The sequence below is a fragment of the Rhamphochromis longiceps genome, linkage group LG9 (assembly GCF_057381845.1).
Source record: "Rhamphochromis longiceps isolate RC_006_pf linkage group LG9, R_longiceps_female_GT1.1, whole genome shotgun sequence".
Lineage (NCBI taxonomy): Eukaryota > Metazoa > Chordata > Actinopteri > Cichliformes > Cichlidae > Rhamphochromis > Rhamphochromis longiceps.
In genome coordinates this window covers 36610506-36623080 of record NC_140565.1, presented here as the reverse complement: position 1 = coordinate 36623080, position 12575 = coordinate 36610506, and the positions used below count along the sequence as shown (strand labels likewise).

Sequence of the window (12575 nt, the reverse complement as noted above, 5' to 3'; positions counted from 1 at the left end):
ACAAAGAAAAAAAATGAAAGCCCAGGTCTTTAATTAAGGGAAAAGTTGGCATTTAGAAATATTAATATCACACTCAACTGACTGTGTTTTATTTTTCCATTGCACTGATGGGTGGACAGTTCTCAGGTGCCTGTGCAGGTTGTTTGTGGAGCCGGCTCTATATGATAGTCTTTTCTTGCAGACTCTACACTCTGCCTTTTAGTGTCAATAAAATTTAAATGGTTCCAGATTTTGCTTCTTTTCTTGATGTCACTCATTTTCTTTAACATACCTTTCCAATGTAACGATGTTGTGTCTTGTTGTTGCTCCCAGCTCTCTTTCTGTCTCTCTCCCTCCTGCTCTTTTCGTGTGCTACTGCTGTTGCCAAACGCAAGGCTCTGTTTGCACCCCTCCAGTCTCTGCTCTGCGCAAAAAAACACGGCTCCCAATAGAGAGTGAAAATGTGACGTCATTCTGGGGTAAAACCACAAAGGATTCTGGGAACAAGTGGCAAGCAGTACTAGCCCACGCAGGCTTTCCCATGAAAACAGTCACACAGCGATAAAAAGAAACACAAATAATGGCAAGAAGCTGTTGTATTATTAACTGCAATAGCCGGTCGCATGACAGCCACAGGAAGCCGACGGGTAAAGAAATCGGTTGTAATCGGATTACATCGTTGAAGAGAAATTGTTCAAGCCATGTTTCATGGCTTGAACATGAACATGACGGATGGCCTGGATTGCAGACCAAATATAATGTCCCAGAACACTCCAGCTCACATGTTAGTCTGCTCCAAGTATTTCCACAAAGGTCAGTTTTCTGTTGTAGTTATTACGTAATTTATCATTTATCATAACATAATTGTTGATTTAGGTTACAAATAAGTCTTATGTTGATTTGAATTGAATTTGCTGCGCTATGCTGCTTTGTTCACTGTGGCTTTGCGTGCTAATGTTTGTTGTGTTTTGTAGGCAAACCAGCCAACAAAATACAAGAATGTGATCCAGACTGGGCCCCTCTATCAACCTGGGTCATACAGAGTTTAAAGCTGCTACCACAGTGAGATTTGATTGGTTAAGAGAGAGAGCGCTATCAAAACAGCCACGAAGCGTCCCGCATATATGTGCCCAAGTGTTGTATTGAAGCAATCAAGTGATGAATAACTGTTTTCCAGTATGTTGTTTTGCAATGTTGTTTTGTTTTGTTTTTTTCATTGTTGATTTGTTTTTCACCGAAGCAGCTAATAAAGCATAATGAAATACAATTTTGCCTCTTTCTTGTAAGATTCTATAATAGAATGAAACAATAATGCCAGTTATAAATAAAGACAATAAATTGAATGAATTACGAAACACTCATTTTATTTCTATTACATCTGAAAATGTTGTGTAACATTACAACCTGAAACAACAAATAGACGCGTTGTCCTGTAACAACAGCTGTGAGATGGAATAGTCCAAATCACCAAAGTAAACTGGACCTGGGCTTGTTCCAGGGATCTGAAGTTACTAAACATTTTGTGAGTGTATGCACTCACAATTAGGACCATATAATAGTAAATATGTGCGTGATGAAAGTTGGGCAGCATGCTAACGTCCTTACTCCACTCTGTATGCTCGTGTGAGTCTCACCTTTTCACTCCTTTGATTTTTTCCTCATACTCTTTTTTTGCCTTTGCGTCACGTGACTGACAAGGGCGATCGTGGCTCAAGAGTTGGGAGTTCGTCTTGTAATCGGAAGGTTGCCGGTTCGAGCCCCGGCTTGGACAGTCTCGGTCGTTGTGTCCTTGGGCAAGACACTTAACCCGTTGCCTACTGGTGGTGGTCAGAGGGCCTGGTGGCGCCAGTGTCCGGCAGCCTCGCCTCTGTCAGTGCGCCCCAGGGTGGCTGTGGCTACAATGTAGCTGCCATCACCAGTGTGTGAATGGGTGGATGACTGGATGTGTAAAGCGCTTTGGGGTCCTTAGGGACTAGTAAAGCGCTATATAAATACAGGCCATTTACGTCTGTCTTTGTACAGACCTGCCGTGTTCTCCGTCGTTTTGTACAGAACTGTTTTTGGGGCAAATAAAATGCAAGTAGGGATTAAAACCGCAGAATTAATGATTACCGGTGCTGGAAATACTAGCGCTTGATGCAGTGTTTCGATTTTGTTGCCACGGGTACCCACAAAGCAATGTGCGAAAGTCACGTGGTCCGTCAATCTCTATAAGGATCCGGCTCACATCATTCACTTCAAAGTGTCGGCTCTAAGAGCCATTTCGTTTGCGACCGACCCATCACCAGTACAGTGGAACCCCGGCTTATGAAGACCGCATTTAATGAAAAATTCAAGTTACAAAGGCACTTAATGGCAATATTTTGCCTGTAGTACGACAAAATGCCCGTGTAACAAAATCCATTTGTGAAATGCGTTCCACTGTTCCACGTGAAAGATGTTGTCTCTGAGTGAGCACTCAGAGACGGACTGTGTTTCAGGTTGTGAAATCCACGAAACTCGAAGCTAAAGTCCTCAGAGAGACATTTGAAAGCAGCAGCATGGAGGCTGCTGGGCCAAGGCTCTCCACAGTCTTTCAGTTCATTGGTGGGTTCGTTTCAGCTTTTGCACCGTTTCCTGTCAGCGTCAGTCGTTTCAAACATCGCCGTGTTTGTCAGGGCGTTTCCTCACAGCGGCCCCTATGAGGCTGCTGTTCCTGAAAACACCTTCAAATGTTTTGTATTTGCTTTGTTTAAGTTCTGCCAGAGGTTTCTTCCTGTTAAAAGGGAGTTTTTCCTTCCCACTGTCACAAAAGTGCTGCTCATAGGGGGTCATTTGATTGTTGGGTTTTTCTCTGTATGTATCATTGTAGGGTCTACATTACAGTATAAAGCACCTTGAGGTGACCGTTGTTGTGATTTAGTCCTGTATAAATAAAACTGAAACTGAAAATAGAAATTATTTCTTTTCAGATTGTCACAATCAGCAGGGCTGACTGTGTGTAGAGTGAAGGGTGGACCCAAATGCAGACGGAAACAAAATGTGAAACATGACTTGAATAACAGAAAACGAGGCATTTATTGAGGCTGGCAAAATAACTGTAAACAAAAGGCAAAATGCAAGGCTAACAATAAACTAAACTGGGTGAGCTAAATTAACTTAAAAACCTACAACAGGAACATGGACTTGACATGAGGAAACTTGACGCAACTTCTTGGCTTGCAAACAAAGCAGACGATCTGACAATGACACATTGAAAACACAGGACTTAAATACACAGGAGGTGATTAGGGGAAGTGGGAACACATGGAGGAACAGCTGACTGACATGAACCTAATGACAGGACAGGGGAAGTGAAACTAAATACAATGAACAAAGAACACACGACTCCTTCAAAATAAAACAGGAAACACTGAAACTAGACATGACAACACAAGCTTAACAGACCTAACACGTGATGAACGATACAAGAACTCAAAAATAGAAACCAAGGAAACAATAAATAATAACTGCCTTTCCTTAACTAAAGCTAAATAGGAATGACACAAACTAATCACATATCTAAAATGAGACAAATACAAAATGAACTCAGAGCGCTGGGTCAGAGACCCAGCCTGTGACACAGATATTTTAATTTGTAAGTTGTTTTTTTTCTTTCAGCAGCTCAACTGTTTGCTTTCGCTCAGGTTTAGTGGCTGACCTCGCTGCACCTGAAAAGTAAGCAGGTCAGTGACACGTGTGCAAACCTCACTAACCCACATACAGCCCACTTCCACCCCCATTGGGCTGAACCAGTGAGGCCGCCCTTCGTGTTAGTGTGGATCACAGTTAATGTGAGCGCTGGTGGGCGGGGGGGGGGGGGTAATCTGTGAGGAAAACTAAAAGCTGTGCGATACAGTCAAAACTCACACATCGATGTCATCACATGCATTTTCCAAAGATGTTCAGCGGGCCACACTGGTGTCTTTACGAGGTCCATTCTTTTCTTTGTGTTTTGCATTTCCCTGATGTAGACAGATGTGAGAGAGGTTGATGGTGAGCGGATGTCTTCTTCCTGTGTCGCACTAACACAGGAAGCATGAAAGAAGAAGCCAAACCTCTGACATTAGTCAGTCTGAGCAGCGCCTCACAACTGGCAGAGCAGCAGCCCTGAAGCCCGTCTGACAGGCACCAGCGAGTGGAAGCGCTCCTATCTCTGTCATCGCTCCGAGCTGAAAGGTGAGTGTGTCTGCCGTTTCTACCTGAAGCTCCTCGTCAGCTTCAGGGTCGCCTGGGAGATTCTGGCTTGGCCGTTAAGGGCGAGCGCCACAGAAGGTTTCCTTCCTGCGAGCCTGACGTCTCTCTCGCTGGTGTCGATTAAAAGCAGCTGGAGGCCATCTTTGTAAACCTGCTGAGAACATCTGCGGGGTTTGCTCCTTCTTTCACACTTCATCATCAGCCAGCTGTGTGTGATCGCTTTGTCTTTAATCTGAGATCAGGTTCAAACCAGTTTGAGCTGCAGTGGCAGGAAACAGCTGAGGGCGGGGCATGCTGACATTCCCGACTCCTGATTGGTGTCGGGGGTGTCCCCAGGCGTTTCCACTTCCCTCACATCTCTCCTGTGTATCTAAGTCCTCCGTGTTTCCTCTATTCTTTGTCGGGTCGTCTGTTTACGTCACGTCAGGTCACAGAGTTTACTTACAACTGTTCATGTTTGGATTAATCCGCGTCTACGTTTTGCATGTGCCTGTTCATTTTCATGTCTCCTGCCAGAGTTTTCATAGATTGTTTAGTTTTCTTACTTTAGGTTTTAGTTCAGTTCCATCGCTTGTTTCGCCTTGCTTTGTTTTTGTTTTCTGGGATTCAGCCCAATAACTTGACTCGTTTCGTTACTCCTCTTCTCGTGTTCTCCCGTCTCCTTGGATCTGCTCCGGAAACACATGTGCAATTCCCGCCGTGACAGTCATGTGGAGAATTCAGACAGCGCTGATGAGGGCAGATACTTCCAGGTCACGCCTCCTTCCTGAACTAAACCCCGCCTCTTTCTGTGCCTCTGTCATAGTCGTCCATGTGTTTGTGGTGCACTGATTTATTACTGGAGATGTTTGCTAACACTGACTGTGTTTCACGTCGGCGCTCTCACAGTGTAAAGCTGGATCTGCGTCATCGCTTTACACCCGCGTGCGCTCATTACCCATGATGCATCAGAGTCTGATCACAGTGTTTTCTGATGCTAGCAGGAAGCCGAGATGACGGAGCCGGACCTCGTCAACATCCTGGAAGACATAACAGATGAGGAATTCAAGACCTTCAAGTGGAACCTGAAGAACGAGCGGTTTAGAGACATCGAGCCCATCAAAGTGAACCGGCTGTCGACGGCGGAGCGGTGCGACGCCGTGGATCTGATGGTGCAGAAGTATGACATGGACGGAGCCGTGCAGGTGATGGAGAGCATCTTTAAGAAGATCAACAGGAACGACCTGGTGAAGAAGCTGCGAAAGGTCATGGGTCAACCTGCAGGTCAGTGAGGCTGTGGGCAGGCGTGCACTTCCTTTAACCTGTTTGAGCGTTTGACATTCAGGTGACATCATCAGGGTCAGAGCAGCGTCACGCTGTGACAGGACGTGCAAACAGGAAGTGTGTGCAGAGTGTCTCTCTCCCTTTTAAGGTGCATTCAGAGCAAACAGCTGATGGAAGGAGCCGCCCGAGTCGGAGCTGCTGGATTGGATGTTCTCAGGAACTCTGAGGCTCCCGTGGTCGGAGGTCTTCGGCTTCACGCCGAGGCTCCCGTGGTCGGAGGTCTTCGGCCTCACTCTGACCTCGGCATTAATCCGTCCTCCTCTCTCTCACAGGTCTTCCAGGTCCCGATCTGCCAAAGACCGCCGCCGACTCCTCGGCAGAGGAGAAGTTGGCGGCCGTTCGCTCTCAGTTTATCGACAGAGTGTCCGAACCCGTCCTGAGGAAGCTGCTGGATAAACTCCTGGAGCGCCGCGTCATCATCGATGATGAAATGGATTTAGGCGGAGTGAGGAGCAGGGCGGATAAAGCCCGACAGGTGATCGACGTGGTGCGCAGAAAAGGATCCCAGGGCAGCTCGGCTCTGATCGCCGCTCTCTGCGAGGTGGATCCGTGCCTTTCACGGGAGCTGCAGCTGATGTGACGCACTGCCAGATGTTCAGCACTCACAGGAGAGCAAATTAGGAATCATCTGTAACACCCAGAAGCAGCTGATACAGTTCAATGTTTAATCCTCCAATCCACTTACAGAAACACGAGCGCGAGGCTCATCTATTTGGTTTGGTTTTCACATCAAAGATTTTCACAGAGACGATTTTCTATGCGTCTTTATACAAACAAAGATGTTCAAACAGCAGAACATGTCAGAGTTTCAGCAGGTTTCAGGACTAAAGTGTCCCAGAAACAAGGCTTTGAGTCAAACCTGAACAGTCGGCTCTGTGAAAACCTTCAGGATGGATGGAAACCAAGATCTCTGACTTCCAGTCTGAGAACAAAACAATCAGGAAAATGACTTTATTTGTAGAATTTTCATCGGACACTGATGTTAACGAGAAGTTTATTAGATTTTATGGAAACATTTTAGAGCTGATTAGAATAAAAGTCCAACAGATTAATGAGGATTTTGGCTGTTTTCATGTTGTTGAAGTCAAACATGTCAGAGAGCAGAGGGTCAGAGTTTCATGTTTCTTTCTGTAACTCTGATCAACGTGAAAATAAAAGATGAGTTTCCTGTCACTGTGTCTGGTGGTTTGGCTTTGTAACACACCTGTTCAGCTCCAATAAATGTTTGAGTTTTAAAAGAAGAAGCAGCAGGAAGACAACAAAAGAAGACTCTCAGAACTATCTACACTGATGAACTCTGTCTGAGTACCAGAGGTAAAACTCCAGTAAAGACCTGAGAGATGATCTGGACCTTCTGTCACGGCTGCCGATGGCAAGCCGTGTGGAGTTGGAAGAAGGACCCAAGATGCAGGCAGTGGATGAGATACCGGTGGTTTTATTTACAGAGGTGTAGTGGCAAACAAACAGTGGGGCATAACAAATAACTAAAGACACCTAAACTGGGAGGACTAAAAATAACAGACCTGGGAGCATACGACATCGGGATGAGAAGCAGAGAGACGCAGACGAGGAACAGGACACCGTGGAACACAGGGTAACAGACTGACACGGAGTTACACAGACGAACCGGCAACAGGCAGGAGAACACACAGGGCTTAAAGACACACACCAGTAATCAGGGGATGAGAGACAGGAGGGCAACACAGCTGGGAGGAATCTGGGCTGACGGGACAGGGGAAACGTAAACTGAGCACACTCACATACGACACGGACCTTCACAATAAAACAGGAAACTCAGACACATGGAACCAGACAAGACATTGAACTAAACAGACAGATTCACAAACAGATGGGGAGACACCATAGACAGACAGATACAGACGCAGACTCAGAGAGTCACCTTTCTCACTCACTATGTATTAACAGACCTCTCTGCATTGAATCATATCTGTTATTAATCTCTGTCTCTCTTCCACAGCATGTCTTTATCCTGTCTTCCTTCTCTCACCCCAACCGGTCGCAGCAGATGGCCCCGCCCCTCCCTGAGCCTGGTTCTGCCGGAGGTTTCTTCCTGTTAAAAGGGAGTTTTTCCTTCCCACTGTTGCCAAAGTGCTTGCTCATAGGGGGTCATATGATTGTTGGGTTTTTCTCTGTATCTATGAAGCGCCTTGAGGCGACTTATGTTGTGATTTGGCGCTATATAAATAAAATTTAATTGAATTGAATAGAGAGGGTGGCTGGTGATGTCACAGTGAGTGGAGTTAGAGAGGAGGGACACAGGGTGAACAGGTATAAGAGTGAGGTGAAGAGGAGATTCAGAGTAACTGAACATGAAACACAGGGGAGCGCACCTCCTCATTCAGGTGATTCATCTGCAGTAGAACAGCATCACTAGCTCTCACAGGTTACTCCAGCCCTAGTGGAGCCCAAGTCACTGGATCAAATGCAAAAGTTTGAACATTCAAGTAAAGTGAAAGCAGCAACGTAAGGTTCACTATCGGTATGCACAGTGAACCAGTCAGCCAACCTCGTGATAAAAAAAGAAAACACTGATGGAAGTGGGTGTGGCTTAAATGAGCAGGCCCAGGTCCATCTGAGGATTATGGCAGAGGTCGGAGGGTCACTGCCAGATGGCTGTGCTGGAGGTAAGGACAATATTTGTGGTGCAAGAAAAGAACTGACATGGAGAAAGCAAAGGTATGATCTGCAGAACTTCATACATGTTTATTGCAAACCAGTATGTACAGATAATATCGTGAAACTGACTAATTATAGACATGAACTGTTTGGAGGTTGATTTTTAAATATGCAAATGAGGCTTCATCTCGTTTAAGAAATACTCATTGGCATAACGTGGATTTTATCTGCTTTCATCCCTGCGCTGTAAGAGAAAACGTGTTGTGGAAGCAAATCTCCAAACTGAGCGTCTCACCTAACAATGACTTCTGGAAGACGTGCCCATCACATGACTGCACCTGAACACATGCTACAGGTTGTTTGGACCTGATCTTTGATCGGTCTGATTCTTGCTCTCTCAGTCAATATAAATATTTATTAATGCAAAGTTTATATTATTATTATTATTATTTATTTATTTATTTATTTTACAAATATAGAGCCTGACCACATTAAAAACTAAATCCATGACCCAGAATCATTTGGAGCCTCTTCCCGGCTCACGCTAATCCAAAAAATAAATGCTCATGCTGAGCCACAGTCATGTCTCTTATATCTAAAGTCACAAAATACCCTTTATATGTTAACATGAATAGATTTACTCTCCCTTTGTATTCTGTCTGGTGGTTTTTGGGGGGATCTTGGGGCCGTAGACCCAGAGAGTGATGTTCAGACCAACATCGCTCCATCACTGTGAGACTGGAGCAAACAGAAATTTCAGGAAGCCAGTGTGGTGATGAGCTTGTTATCTGACACATGGGTGGTGTTTCATCTCAACATCAGAGACTATGACTTTACTCTTGTACCAGAAAACGAGAAAAAGCAGAACAGGTCCCCTTTGATTGTGACGTCACACTGCGTCGCTGTCCTGACACCATTGGCGCCCTCTGCAGGCTGCAGCGCTCAAAACTACACCTGATTGTGCTGCTAGAGAGAAAATGAGACCATCACCACCAAAGAAAATTATTTTCTGTCTGTCTACGACACTGTCCGAAAGACGAAGAGACGGATTTTAGAGCTTTTCCTAGTTTAGAGACAAAAAGTCAGTGAGATTCAGTGTGAGTCTGATCGTTATAGCAGGGCCACAAACATGCTGACATAAATGCCGAGTGACAGAAAACATCCAGAGGCTTGTCCTGTTAAATCCACCGTCGCCAGCTTCAGCACAGAGCGGCGGCTTGTGTTTGATAAGAGGCCGAAATGAGGATGAGAGGCGAGCAGGCGCCATATTTATCTCTATCTGCTGTCGGGACAACAGCCTCAGCTTCGGAGGATCTCTATTAGCACTGCTACGTGTTGGAAGAAGGTTGGCTAGCTACACCAGGTCTCCTGCAGCTCCTCTTGTTCTCGGTAAAATTCTTCTCTGTGGACAAAGGAGCTTGCAAAGAAAAGCGTCTGGACTTCTTTAAGTTGCTTGAAGACGTTTTTTTCTCTGTGGAGTAAATTTATCAAAACAAAACCACTGCAAACTTTGTCTTGCTCTCTAACTGCCTTTGTGCTTCACGTTCTCCATGTGCTTGATGATGCTGAGCTAGCCCGCTAACAGGTTAGCAGCTTCATAGGTGAAAACTGAGAAGGGCAAAAAACTATCAGGCTAATGGCTGAGTGGCTGGTTGCTAGCAGGCTAACAGGTTAGCGGGCCGATGGGCTCGCCGCTGTCATCAGGACATGATGCCAAACACGGGGTTGTGTCGACAGATGCTCGGCCCGATCTCGTCGTAGTCCTTCTTCGAGTGACACACCTGGAAAAACTCCGGCTGCAAACACAACACACAGTGTCAACAAAGGTTCCTGGTCTCTCCAGACAGGCCATCAGTTATAAACTGAATGCATATTTTATTCACTAAGACCTGAAACCATAAACTCGTCAGGAAAGAGTTTACTGAGCAGGCTCATTTCCTCCAGCCACATGTTGTTTAGGGAAATGCTTTGTGTGAAAGTAGAAGAACACAAAACTTTTGGTTACCGTGGACGCCAACATAGAGCCTCCGAACCAGACGGCGTAACGCTGCATGTGATGTGAGACGACCTGAACCTCCATCGGCTTCGGCTGCCAACACACAAAAACACGTCATCTGCATATAAATGATTCACATCACAAAGAAACTGGGAACAAACCAGTGATCCAGTTAAATGCCATCCAGGTAAAGGCTGTAACATTAAAGCTTAACTCTGCTCTGTGCTGTTATCAGCTGCACCAGGATCTGGTGACTATTAATCACAGGTGGCAAAACTACAGACAAGTACAAGTACAGAACCTACTGTTAAAAAATACTCCTGTAAGTTCAAGTACTGATTCAAATTCTTTACTCAAATAAAAGTGAAAAGTAACGGCTCTGAAACGTACTCAGAGGAAGAAAGTTCCTTGAAGAACATTTCTACCACATTTTTTATTAATGTAATAATTGTAACCTGAATTTTAATTCTAATAAATGTACTCAGCTTGAGTCAGGTAAGTAGAAGATGAGCAGGAGGGAAAATAAAAATATATTTATTTTTTCTGTTGCCTCCGTTGTAGAGGGAAGGACCTTGTTTCTAACCAGGAACACAAGCACAGTCAGAGGGTGAAGTGGATTCAGCAGGTGGGGAACCTAAAGTCAGCTGTCATGGCTCAGTGTGGGGAAAAGAACCAAACTCACAATCATTTCTACTGAGAGCTCCAGTAGATGTTCTTAGTGTGCAGGCTGTGATCAGCTGATCTGCTGCTCTCTGTGGATGTACACACCTGGATTCAACCAGATGTGAGCAGATGTTTCCTGAGTTGTCCTGGTTGATTTCATCCTCTACACTGACAGTTTATGCTATCTTTATATAAGACAGTCACTGTGCAGCAGTCACACGCTGGTCTTTACTTTAAAGCCATCACAGTACAAACTCACCTGTTTATGCTGCACTAACCTGCAGCCTTTAAATAACACAGTTAGTCTGCCTCAGCAGGTTTAACAACATGAGGACTTCTATGTGAGCTTTAAATGAGCACCCTTCCCTTTAACTCTAAGCTCTCTTCTTCCTCTCCTGTCCTTCTTTCTTATCTTTCTCCATCTCTGAATGAACTTAGCTCTCTGTCTTTTCTCTCCCAGTGAAACAAGCAGCTGGACCTTTAGCACACTGTGAGATAAACTGCACACAGACAGTTTGTGTGTTTGCTGATGTTTGTTAGCTGCATTTCAAATTACCTGACAGTACAAAAGTTTTGCTCGCTCCTCTTCAGTAGGGCTAGCTAAATGCTAAACATACGGAAACCTGCACTCCACTTTAAACCCAGAGTATAAACTACAGATAAACCTAAAGTCATGATCCTGTTCGAAAATGTAAGGAGTAGAAAGTACTCAGCTGAAAATTCTACTTAAGTACAAGGTATTTGCACTTTGTTAATTCCCACCTCTGCTATTAATAGGAAGGTGATTCCAGCTGGGACCACCATGGGACCAGCACTGATCTGGACTGTGGAGGAGCTCAGTGGGGACCAGTTTCAGCCTTTTGACTGAAAAGTTCCACACAAACAAAGAAAAGCTTTACCTGAAGCTGACCAATGTTAAAAACCTCTTCTTCCAGATGTGTTCAGGTCATAAAGGTCTGGATCGGCCTGCACTCGCTGGTCAGGCTCACCTTTATCCGTCCTCCGCTCAGCTCTTCGCTCAGCTTCAGCCGAGCGTCCACCACCCTCTTCAGGTCCCTCTGCAGCCGCCGGCCAAAGTCTCTGAACATGGTGGAACCTCCAGACAGCACGATGTTCTGTTGGACACAGAAGACTCACACAGCTTCAGCAAACCCTCAGCCTCAGTCATTCACAACAAATACACTTCTTCAGTTTAAAGTTCTTCTCCATTTGTTTTTCTTTTAGTTTGGTTATTTATGTGATGCTTTTAATGTGAAATTCACTTTAATACATTTTTTTAGGTTCTGCAAAGCGGCCTGTGCCAAACCTGACCCGTATTCTAACCAAACCCTTGAACTGCCCTCTGCAGGTCTCAGACAAAATGATGTCTTCACTCTTACTCAAAGAGTTTTTAGAACTACGAATGCTAGCTGTAAGCTAGCTCCAGAAACACGTCCCGACACACGTTTAGGTATGAACAGCTCCAGCTGCCTGCAAAGCATCACAAACAGCTCGTCTTTCACTTCTGACTGTCAGAGACACAAAGAGGTCGACAGTCTGAGAACCTCGGCTGGTGGCTTCTGCAACACAGATGAAGATACTTTAATATAAGTCACACAGTGCACAGACTTTGACCCTGAACTTGTACAGGGTGTGTTGTACCGCGGTACTAGCTGGGAGGGGCTCCAGCTCCACGCCCCCACCCACCAATGACCCTGAACTGGATAAGTTGTCAAGAAAATGGATGGATGGATGTAACTTATCAGAACTCATCCAAAACTCA

General features: G+C 45.2%; 2 protein-coding genes across 7 annotated transcripts in view; one reads left to right on the top strand and one right to left on the bottom strand.

Moving 5' to 3' along the window:
* Positions 1 to 4038: 4038 nt before the first annotated feature.
* On the top strand, positions 4039 to 6690 carry LOC146662824 (uncharacterized). 3 transcript variants are annotated; one of them, XM_085417708.1, is made up of 3 exons: positions 4039 to 4176; positions 5178 to 5457; positions 5790 to 6690. In XM_085417708.1, exons 2-3 carry the CDS (start codon positions 5187 to 5189, stop codon positions 6095 to 6097), a joined length of 579 nt encoding a protein of 192 aa, XP_085273834.1. In that variant the 5' UTR covers positions 4039 to 4176; positions 5178 to 5186; the 3' UTR covers positions 6098 to 6690. The 3 variants fall into 3 exon arrangements, with proteins under 3 accessions (XP_085273834.1, XP_085273833.1, XP_085273830.1); XM_085417707.1 differs by having other exon boundaries at positions 5175 to 5457; XM_085417704.1 differs by lacking the exon at positions 4039 to 4176 and adding an exon at positions 4313 to 4946.
* A 303-nt stretch (positions 6691 to 6993) lies between these two features.
* The window catches only part of actr3b (actin related protein 3B), an 18825-nt gene continuing 13243 nt past the window's right edge, over positions 6994 to 12575 (bottom strand). For 2 of the 4 annotated variants that reach the window (XM_085417672.1, XM_085417673.1), the window contains 3 exons: positions 11803 to 11928; positions 10160 to 10243; positions 6994 to 9950 (listed from right to left, as the gene is read on the bottom strand). In XM_085417672.1, coding sequence (XP_085273798.1) covers positions 9855 to 9950; positions 10160 to 10243; positions 11803 to 11928 — 306 coding nt within the window. In that variant the 3' untranslated portion in view covers positions 6994 to 9854. Of the gene's footprint in view, positions 9951 to 10159; positions 10244 to 11575; positions 11929 to 12575 lie in introns of all 4 variants that reach the window. The other 2 variants (XM_085417671.1, XR_014913170.1) reach the window with 2 other exon arrangements.